General features: G+C 24.5%; 1 protein-coding gene and 1 non-coding gene across 2 annotated transcripts; one reads left to right on the forward strand and one right to left on the reverse strand.

The window, feature by feature from the left end:
* Positions 1-8,788: 8,788 nt before the first annotated feature.
* On the reverse strand, positions 8,789-8,860 carry TRNAT-UGU (transfer RNA threonine (anticodon UGU)). Its single transcript has one exon. It is a non-coding gene; the product is annotated as a tRNA-Thr (tRNA).
* A 70-nt stretch (positions 8,861-8,930) lies between these two features.
* LOC145075403 (Polynucleotidyl transferase, ribonuclease H-like superfamily protein) lies at positions 8,931-10,737 on the forward strand. Its single transcript, XM_079021661.1, has 6 exons — positions 8,931-9,242; positions 9,391-9,593; positions 9,693-9,773; positions 9,876-10,001; positions 10,097-10,220; positions 10,327-10,737. The coding sequence occupies exons 1-6, from the start codon at positions 8,949-8,951 to the stop codon at positions 10,525-10,527; spliced, it is 1,029 nt and encodes a 342-aa protein (XP_078877787.1). The 5' UTR covers positions 8,931-8,948; the 3' UTR covers positions 10,528-10,737.
* Positions 10,738-12,383: the final 1,646 nt, after the last annotated feature.

Genomic DNA, 12,383 nt, shown 5'->3' on the forward strand with positions numbered 1-12,383 from the left:
TTACTACATTTATTGCAATTATTATTACATTATATTATGTTGAATTTAATAAAATAGAAAAAAAAACTCATAAAATGAAATGCTGGAAAAAAAATTAATTCAAAATAACCATAAAATGACATTTGGCAAATTAAATGAGTGTGTGACATGTGCCAAAAAAAATATTCATTTATTAGAGTAGATAGTAAAAATTAAAATATCATTAATCCAGATTATAAGGTCATGTATTTATTTAAATCAATGATTATAATTTTATATAACTAAAAAATTATCTCTTAAATAACAATTTATTTAAAATAATTAATTAATAATTTTTATTTTTTACTATGAAAATTTAATTAGTTTTATAACTGTAGTTCCCACGGGTTATAAACTAGTAACTCAATAATTACAGTTGTATCATGGTTATCTTGTAATTTATACATACATTGTTGTTACAAATATACTATGTTACATACTTACATCAATATTTCATAATGTAAACTTTTTTCGACAATAAAAAAGGTCAAGGTTAACTTCCACTCGTGATTATTTTTTTAGGAGATTGTTAATGAGAATTTCATTTACAGAAAAAAAATATCTTGAAACATAATTATTATTTGAAAAATACATAAAATTGGTTTTTATTTTGGTTATTTTTATGGTTTAACAACTGATATTCAAGTCTCAGAAAACTTTAAAATTTTCTTCTACAAGTTGTGTGACTCATGTATTACATGAGTTAAAGTTTTTCTTTTGGAAGTTAAATTTAATGTCAAAATATTTGAAAACTTTTAATTTATAAGAAAATAAGAAAAATAATGAATTATTATAATATAAATGTTTTTTATGTTTTAAATTTAAACAAGTTATTTAAATAAATAAAAGAAATTAATAAACTTTAACTTTGGGAATTTTGAAATTAAAAGGTAGGTTAATTAATGAAATTGATATCCATTTATTACTACGTTTATTATAATTATTACATTAAAATATGATGTAAAAATTTAATAAAATAGAAAAACTCTTAAAATGACATATGGAAAAAGAGTTAATTCAAGGTAACAAAAAAGATGACATTTGGCAAATTGATTAAGAGTGTGACAAGTGGCAAAAAAAAACTTTCATTTATTAGAGATGACTAGGTATGAGACCCATGTATTACGTGAATTTATAAAAAGGACCAAAAATAACGGTGTGAAAAAAAAAGACCATTCACGTAAGTTTTGGTAACCACAAGGACCATGTTCATAAAAAAAATAAATAAATAAGTAACGACTGAGTTTTTTAACATTTGGTACACCACATGGACCATTTATATAATTTGGTTTTAGTTAATCTATAATAATAAAATTAATTAATATGAATTCACAAATGGAATGTATTATCTACATTAATATACATATACATTAATTATATATTAATAGAAAAATGAATTCACAAATAGAAAGTTATTGTGTACATTAGTTAATATATTAATAAAATTAATTAATATGAGGTGACATTTAATAAGTGGAATTTGAATAAAAAAAACCATAAAAATGACAAGTTGATGTTAAATAATTAAAAAAAATCTAAGAAATGACAATTGGGAGAAAAGGACATGACAAAATCATTCTTATTTATTAGGATAGATTTTTTTCGTCTCTATATCACTTTATCTCTTGGAAATTTGTTAAGTTTATACATTTTCATTTAACAAATAGTAATTACATATTAAAATAAAATAAAATGTTGGTGATAAGTCTTCCCACTATGCTTTTTTTTTTCTTCAACTAAATGAATTTTGAAACTACAATATTATATACGTAATAGTGTTGTAACAAATAAAGTTTGTAAGAAACGTATGCTTATTGATTTTCTACTTTTATTTATATTATTACGTCTGAATGGTTATAATTAGTAATTACATGCATAGACATGTAGACATGATATCATCATAAGATGATATGTCAACACAGGTAGATCACCGATCAATGATGATAATAAACACCGACTTTATGTCATTCAATGATTTTAAATTACAATTTAGAAAATGATGCATTCTTACAAGAGCTTGAATGGATTGGTGATCTTCAACCTCTAAAAACATTGTGTATTGAAAACTCTTGAAGAATTTTTTGGTATTTTAAATTACAACAAATGTCTTATAATATATTCTAATAAATAAAGGTTTTTTTGTAATATGTCACACTCTCATTCAATTTGCCAAATGTCATTTTGTGGTTATTTTGAATTAATTCTTTTTCCACATGTCATTTTATTAGTTTTTCTATTTTATTAAATTCAATAATAATTGCAATAAATGTAGTAATAAATGTATATCTATTTCATTAATGAACTTACCTTTTACTTATTTAGACAAATAATTTAAATTTAAAGAAATAAATAAAAGAAACTAATAAGAGATAATCTGAGAATTTTAAAATGAAAGGTAATTTCATTAATTAAATTGATATTCATTTATTACAATTATTACATTATATTATGTTGAATTTAATAAAATAGAAAAACGTAACATGTGGAAAAAAAATTAATTCAAAATAACCACAAAATGACATTTGGCAAATTGAATGAGAGTGTGACATGTGATAAAAAAAAACTTTCATAGATTAGAGTAGATACGCGGCAATCAAATGGGCCCTCACTTGGTTGTAAATTGTAAGAAATAGAGTTTGTAAGAAACGTATGCTTATTGATTTTCTACTTTTATTTATATTATTACGTCTGAATGGTTATAATTAGTAATTACATGCATAGACATGTAGACATGATATCATCATAAGATGATATGTCAACACAGGTAGATCACCGATCAATGATGATAATAAACACCGACTTTATGTCATTCAATGATTTTAAATTACAATTTAGAAAATGATGCATTCTTACAAGAGCTTGAATGGATTGGTGATCTTCAACCTCTAAAAACATTGTGTATTGAAAACTCTTGAAGAATTTTTTGGTATTTTAAATTACAACAAATGTCTTATAATATATTCTAATAAATAAAGGTTTTTTTGTAATATGTCACACTCTCATTCAATTTGCCAAATGTCATTTTGTGGTTATTTTGAATTAATTCTTTTTCCACATGTCATTTTATGAGTTTTTTTATTTTATAAAATTCAACATAATATAATGTAATAATTGCAATAAATGTAGTAATAAATGGATATCAATTTCATTAATAAACTTACCTTTTACTTATTTAAACAAATAATTTAAATAAATAAATAAACGAAACAAATAAGATAGAATTTAAAAATTTTGAAAATAAAAGGTAAGTTCATTAATTAAATTGATATTCATTTATTACTACACTTATTGCAATTATTACATCATATTATGTTGAATTTAATAAAATAGAAAAACTTGACATGTGGAAAAAAAATTAATTCAAAATAACCACAAAATGACATTTGGCAAATTGAATGACAGTGTGAAATATGATAAAAAAAAAACCTTAATATATTAGAGTAGATACGAGGCAGTCAAATAGACCCCAACTTGGTTGTAAGTTGTAACAAATAAAGTTTGTAAGAAACGTATGCTTATTGATTTTCTATTTTTAATTATGTTGTTACGTCTGAATGGTTATAATTAGTAATTACATGCATAGACATGTAGACATGATATCATCATAAGATGATATGACAACACAGGTTGATCACCGTTCAATGATGATAATAAACACCGACTTTATGTCATTCAATGATTTTAAATTACAATTTAGAAAATGATGCATTCTTGCAATAGCTTGAATGGATCGGTGATCTTCAACCTCTAAAAACATTGTGTATTGAAAAATATTGAAGAATTTTTTGGTATTTTAAATGTCAAAAAATGTCTAATAATCTACTCTAATAAATGAAGGGTTTTTTTGTCATATGTCACACTCTTATTTAATTTGCCAAATGTCATTTTGTGGTTATTTTGAATTACTTTTTTTTTCCACCTGTCATTTTATGAGTTTTTCTATTTTATCAAAATTCAACATAATATAATGTAATAATTGCAATAAATGTAGTAATAAATGAATATCAATTTCATTGATGAAATTACCTTTTACGTATTTAAACAATAATTTAAATAAATAAATAAAAGAAACTAATAAGATTTACTACATTTATTGCAATTATTATTACATTATATTATGTTGAATTTAATAAAATAGAAAAAAAACTCATAAAATGACATGATGGAAAAATAATTAATTCAAAATAACCACAAAATAACATTTGACAAATTTCATTAGAGTGTGACATGTGGCAAAAAAAACATTCATTTATTAGAGTAGATAATAAAAATTAAAATAACATTAATACAGATTATAAGGTCATGTGTTTATTTAAATCAACGATTATAATTTTATATAACTAAAAAATTATCTCTTAATTAACAATTTATTTAAAATAACTAATTAATAATTTTGATTTTTTACTATGAAAATTTAATTATTTTTGTAACTGTAGTTCTCACAGGTTATAAACTAGTAAATAAATCATTACAGTTGTATCATGGCTATCTTGTAATTTATACATACATTGTTGTTACAAATATACTATGTTACATACCTACATCAATATTTCATAATGTAAACTTTTTTTCGACAATAAAAAAGGTCAAGGTTAACTTTCGCTTGTGATTATTTTTTGGGAGATTGTTAATGAGAATTTCATTTACACAAAAAAAATATATTGAAACATAATTATTATGGGAAAAATACAAAAAATTGGTTTTTATTTTGGTTATTTTTATGGTTTAACAACTGATATTCAAGTCTCACAAAAGTTTAAAATTATCTTCTACTAGTTGTGTCACTCATGTATTACATGAGTTAATTTTTTTTAAGTTAAATATAAATGTCAAAATATTTGAAAACTTTTAATTTATAAAAAAATAAGAAAAATAAAGAATTATAGTAATGGAAGTTTTTTTTATCTTTTAAATTTAAACAAATTATTTAGATAAATAAATAAAAGAGATTAATAAACTTTAACTTCTGAAAATTTGAAATTAAAAGCTAGGTTAATTAATGAAATTGATATCCATTTATTACTACATTTATTGCAATTATTATATTAAAATATTATGTAAAATTTAATAAAATAGAAAAACTCATAAAATGACATATGGAAAAAGTGTTAATTCAAAATAACAAAAAAATGATATTTGGCAAATTGAATAAGAGTGTGACAAGTGGTAAAAAAAACTTTCATTTATTAGAGATGACTAGGTATGAGACTCATGTATTACGTGAGTTTATAAAAAGGACCAAAAATAACGGTGTGAAACAAAGACCATTCACGCAAGTTTTGGTAACCACAAGGACCATGTTCGTAAAAAAAATAAGTAACTAAGTTTTTTAACCTTTGGTACACCACATGGACCATTTATATAATTTGGTTTTAATTAATCTATAATAATAATATTAATTAATATGAATTAACAAATGGAATGTACTATCTACATTAATATACATATACATTACTAATTATATATTAATAGAATGATGAATTCACAAATAGAAAGTTATTATCTACATTAGTTAATATATTAATAAAATTAATTAGTATGAGGTGGCATTTAAAAAGTGGAATTTGAATAAAAAAGAAAAAAAAACTATAAAAATGACAAGTGGATGTTAAATAATTCAAAAAAAAAAATCTTAAAAATGACAAGTGAGAGAAGAGTACATGTGGAAAAATCATTCTTATTTATTAGGATAGATTTTTTTTGTCTCTATATCACTTTATCTCTTGGAAATTTTTTAAGTTTATACATTTTCATTTAACAAATAGTAGTTACATATTAAAATAAAATAAAAAGTTGGCGATAAGTCTTCTCACTATGTTTTTTTTCTTCAAATAAATGAATTATGAAACTATAATATTATATACGCAATAGTCAAATGGGCCCTCATTTGGTTGTAAGTTGTAACAAATCAAGTTTTTAAGAAACGTATGTTTATTGATTTTCTATTTTTATTTATTTTATTACGTCCGAATGATTATACGTCCGAATGATTATAATTAGTATGTCTTATAATCTACTCTATCAAATGAAAATTTTTTTTGTCATATGTCACACTCTCATTCAATTTGCCAATTGTCTTTGTGGTTATTTTGAATTAATTTTTTTTCCACATTTCATTTTATGAGTTTTTCTACTTTATTAAATTCAACATAATATAATGTAATAATTACAATAAATATAGTAATAAATGAATATCAATTTCATTAATGAAATTATATTTTACTTATTTAAATAAATAAATAAAAGAAACAAATAAGATATAATTTGAGAATTTTAAAATGAAAAGGTAAGTTCATTAATTAAATTGATATTCATTTATTACTACATTTATTACAATTATTACATTATATTATGTTGAATTTAATAAAATAGAAAAACTTGACATGTTAAAAAAAATTAATTCAAAATAACCATAAAATGGCATTTGGCAAATCTAATAAGAGTGTGACATGTGACAAAAAAAACATTTATATATTAGAGTAGATACGCGATAGTCAAATAGGTCATCACTTGGTTGTAAGTTGTAACAAATAAAGTTTTTACGAAATGTACGCTTATTATTTTCTATTTTTATTTATTTATTTTATTACGTCTGAATGATTATAATTAGTAATTACAGTATAGACATATAGACATGATATCATTATAAGATGATATGCCAGCACAGGTAGATCACCAATCAATGATGATAATAAACCCCGACTTTATGTCATTTAATGATTTTAAATTACAATTTAGAAATTGATGCATTCTTACAAGAGCTTGAATGGATTGGTGATCTTCAACCTTTAAAAACATTGTGTATTGAAAAATCTTGAAGAATTTTTTGGTATTTTAAATGACAACAAATGTCTTATAATCTACTGTAATAAATGAATGTTTTTTTTTTGTCATACGTCACACTCTCATTCTAATTGCCAAATGTCATTTTGTGATTATTTTGAATTAATTTTTTTCCACATGTCATTTTATTTGTTTTCTATTTTATTAAATTCAACATAATATAATGTAATAATTGCAATAAATGTAGTAATAAACGGATATCAATTTCATTGATGAACTTACCTTTTACTTATTTAAACAATAATTTAAATAAATAAATAAAAGAAACTAATAAAATTTAATTTGAGAATTTTAAAATTAAAAGGTAAGTTCACTAATGAAATTAATATTCATTTATTACTACATTTATTGCAATTATTATTACATTATATCATGTTGAATTTAATAAAATAGAAAAAAAAATCATAAAATGACATGCTGAAAAAAAAATTAATTCAAAATAACCACAAAATGACATTTTGCAAATTTAATGAGAATGTGAGCCGTGACAAAAAAAAACATTCATTTATTAGAATAGATGTAAAACGATGTGGCTTTATGTTAATAATAGCATGTAAAAATGATTACAATTGAAAATTTTATCAAATAAAAAAGGTTTAGTGAAATTTTGATATTAAGTATTCCACTTAACTACTTAACTTTTATAGTGACTTTAATGACTAAAAACAATAGAAATTTTATGTATTTTGACCAAAAGTAATGATTTTAACCTAATATAACATGTTAAAGTTATCAATATAAAAATAATTGTCATATTAGGTAGGTTTTTCATTAAGGAAACGAAAATATAATTGGGCAAACTATAATATAACTAACAAAATACACAATGGATTTTATGTATTTTTAGGAGTGTTTGTTTGGATGCATCGGTTCGATCCAATTCAATCCAATCAAGTGAATTCAAATTTATTTCGGTTTTCAAAACGTTGATCCAAATAGTCCAAACAAAGTTTAAATCTGATCCGATCAAATCCAATTACAATTCAGTTTGATTGATTTTTATAATTCGGTTTTCAAAACCGTAACATTTTAGAACGTCATAAAATTATAATATTACCAAATTTTACTGAAGAAGCAAAAACAAATTATTTAGTTGTGATTTAAAATTTATAAACAATCACTAAGAATGTATATTATAGATAAAAAAAACTTTTGAGAGAAAATGCATATATATATATATATATATATATATATATATATATATATATATATATATATATATATATATATATATATGAGTGTGTGTGTGTGTTTTGTATTAGATGAAACCTTTTGAACCTATTTGAAAAAAGTATATTACAAAATTAATAAATAATTATAGATATATTAAAATAAATGAATAATAAATTGTTATTCAGTTTTTTTGGACTATTCGGTTCGTAATTTATAAACCAAAACCAATCCAAAATAATAATTCGGTTTTGTTAAAACCAATCCAAAATAATAATTTGGTTTTGTTAAAACCAATCCAAAAACTCAAATATCCGAACTAAATAGTTCAGTCAAAAATTTCCAATTTGACAATTCGGTTTTATCCATATATTGAAAAACTAGGTGTGAGACCCGTACTATACGGGTTGATTTAAAAAAAAAAATTAAACATTAAATTAAAATGTAAACATATGATATTTTTTAATGTACAATTTTAAAATAAGAAAAGAAGAAACTTATTTATTACAATTTAATATCATATATATAATATTTAATACTTGACATATATAAGTAGATGACTTTAATTTTAAAAATTGAAACAAATTAAAAATTGACAAGTGGATAATATTTATTTCAAAAATATCACAAAATTACAAGTGTCAAAACTTATAAGAGATTGAAATGTGACAAAAGAACATTCATTTATTAAGTAAAATCCTATGTATTTTTCCCAAAATATTAATGTTGCAAGTAAAGAATAAAAACATAATTAAAATGCCCCCATGCAGGATCGAACTACAGACCTCCAGTTTACAAGACTGGCGCTCTACCACTGAGCTATAGGGGCTTTGTGTGCTGTTTTTTAGTACAGATTATTATTGTTGCGAAATTCATGTATGGGTCGTTAAACCCTCTTTCAATCATCGTCTTGTTGAATGTTTGAAACGTTTCCGGATATGGAGCTTTTGAAGATGGCGAATTCTAGGGTTTCTCTGCTTCGCCATAGTTTGAACTCCTTTTTTCCACCTTCTGCTACCTCTACATTTTCTCTCTCTATCTTACCTACCCGTAGATTCATCGTCTCCGCTTCCATTTCTTCAAAAGAAGCATTTGTTGATTCGCTGTCATCGCAACAAGCTGCAACTCCGTTCGCCGATTCTGAAAACCCTAAATTGAGCAATCGATGGAAACCAATGTGTTTGTATTACACCCAAGACAAATGCACAATGGTAAGTTTCTCAATTCGTGTATTTCATCCCTATGATCTGTATATTTGTTCAGATTTTCATATTGTGTGTTTACGACATTACAAAATTGATGTAGAATCTGACAAAAACACATTTTGATTCCTGTTCAATTTTTTCCCCTGTGCAACAGATGCAAGATTCGAGTCACTTACAGAAATTCAATCATAGTTTCTATTTGGAAAATGAACTAAACATCACCGAGTACAAGAACAAGCACTCTGAGCATTTTGATTTCTTCCTTGTGCTTGATTTAGAAGGAAAAGTTGAGATTCTTGAGTTTCCTGTTCTAATGATTGATGCCAAAACCATGAATGTCGTAGCATTCTTTCACAGGTTTTTCATTGATTTTTTAGGCATCATCATATACCCAAATTCTTTCATTATTGATTTATTCATGTAAATATATCTCATTTTTCTAAACTTCTGTTCCAGATTTGTCAGGCCTTCAGAAATGAGTGAAGAAAGAATCAACGAATACATTGAAGGAAAGTATGGAAAACTAGGAGTTGACAGGTATGCTGATTGATATTCTGTTTGACTATGAATGTTTCTTCAATTATAATATTCATGGTAAAATCTTGCTGTAATTTTTGCTAAATTGTTTTCTATTTACAGGGTTTGGCATGATACAGCTATTCCATTTACAGACGTTATAGAACAATTTGAAGAATGGATGACAAAACATAACTTGTGCTCCAATGATCTTTGTGGGCCCCTTCCTCGAGCTGCTTTTGTAACATGGTAAAAATTCCTAATTTTTTACTATCTAATTGTCTATTGTCTACAAAAATGGAATTTGGTATATGCTAACTTGATCATATAATTATGTGTAAAAGTGGGAATTGGGACATAAAGACGAAAATACCCCAACAATGCAAAGTGTCGAAAATGAAGCTACCTTCATACTTCATGGAATGGATCAACCTGAAGGACATATATCTCAACTTTTATAAGAGGAGGGTGAGTATGAACTATGAACTATGAACTATGAAGCATGTGTTTTAAAATTAAAATCCGATTTTATCTTTCTTCAGTATAAAAAATATATATTTTTGAACGATTTTAGGCGGCTGGAATGCGTACAATGATGAACGAATTGAACATACCGTTGTTAGGGAGTCACCATCTTGGCATTGATGACACGAAGAACATAGCAAGAGTGTTGCAACGCATGCTTACGGATGGTGCGATTTTGAAAATTACTGCAAAAAGAAATCCACAAGTTCATGAAAAAGTTGAATTCCTCTTTGAAAATCGTATCAAATAACTGTCTTGCATGACATGACATGATATGACATAACATAATGTGTTGTACTGTTTGTTAGACTTAGACTGTTTGTTAGACTGAGACTGATGTGATGTGATTTACGGATGTCATAGCCAAAAGGTGGAACAGAGTGGAACAAAGACTCGCTCTTAATCTATCTATTATGGGAACGACCTTCAACATCAAAAATAGCACTAGAAAGTTTGTCCAGTTGTTAATGTAAACGTGTTAGATAGTTAGACAATGATTTTATTCTAAATTATGGAAGCACGAGACAACATTAGTGGCTTAGGTGTTGTTTGTTTTTTGGAAGCAAAAGTTCAAGAAGTCTGCGGACCACCTCTGCAATCCTCTGCAATAGAAGAGGTGAACCAAACGGCTGCAACCTGTAATAAGAAGCTTATTTGTTTTTTAACCTCTGCAGGCTGTGTTTTGAAGTGATTGTTATAATTCTTTTCATTTATTCCATTAAAATGTTTGTTGGTTTGTATTAGTCTAATTGTACTTTAAGAAAATCGATGACACCTCAAGAGTTGATGACATGACGCCCCATAAAGTTTTAATCTAAAGTATGAAATAAGTTACACGTGAAAATTTTGTGCCTTTTTTTGAAAATAAGTGGGTTTGTTCTGTGTATGAAATAAGTGTCTTGTGCCTTTTTTTGAAAATAAGTGGGTTTGTTCCGTGTATGAAATAAGTGTCTTGCTTGCCCATTTTATTAAGGAGGTGTTTGGGAGTGTTTTTTGAATTCTAAAAGCATGTGTAGATAAAAATGTTTATTTGTTTATAGTGGTGGTAAAAGGAGTTTTTAAAAAAGTGTTTGGATAAAGCTTTTATGGTGAAAAAACCAATAAGTCAATAAATTAAAAAGTGTTTAGTTTAAAAAATGTTTTTTGAAGTTATTTTTGGTTGAAAAGTTATAAACAGTTTCAAAAAGCCAAATTTTATGTGCTTATTAAAAAGTGTTTTTTAAAACTTATGGAGAAAAATGCTTTTGAGTTTGTCAAACATTTTTTTTGACTTATTAACTTTTTTCAAAAAGCCAATAAACCAATAAGTTGTTTTGCACACCCCCTATGCATTACATGATATAAGAGAACATAATGCGTTGAATTGTCTTTTGCATAATTTATTAAAGTGACACTAATGTGATGTAATAATGTCACAGCCAAAAGGTGAAACAATTTGGGACAATTCGTCTGTGTACTGTTAGAGTTGAACTTTCTCCGTAACAAATGCAATGATTTTATTCAAAATTTGGATGTATGGACTAGTTGTCTAGTGTTTTGAAGTAATTGTTTTAATTCTCTTCATTTATTACATTAAAATGTTTGTTGTTGGTTATATATATATATATATATATATATATATATATATATATATATATATATATATATATAGATGCAAGATCAATTGTGAATTAAATTGAGGGAGAGAACCATCAAACTTTTTATCTACAATGAATTTAGTTATCAAATTTCAAATGTTCATGTTAACACATATATCTAAGAGGAGTTCAAAAATAATTGAAAAAAAAATTATATGCTTGTATATATGCATATTTTTTTGAAAATATATGTATACATGAAAAATATAAATATGCATTAAAATGCATTTTTTTGAAAAAAAAAATTAATCTTATTTTTGAAATATAAGGCATATTTTCATATATCTGAAAATTTTTAATTTTTTTTTCAATTATTTAGTTTTATTTTTTAAAATCTACGAAAATGTTCCTCAAATTTCGAAATTAATATTTGAAAAATGAATTTTTCAAAAAAAAAAAATTGCATTTTTAATGCATATTCATATTTTTTTTGTGTATAGGCATTAAAACAAATGTATTTTCAAAAACA

This window comes from Lactuca serriola, chromosome 9 (assembly GCF_051521515.1).
Source record: "Lactuca serriola cultivar US96UC23 chromosome 9, Lser_US96UC23_V15, whole genome shotgun sequence".
NCBI classification, from domain to species: domain Eukaryota; kingdom Viridiplantae; phylum Streptophyta; class Magnoliopsida; order Asterales; family Asteraceae; genus Lactuca; species Lactuca serriola.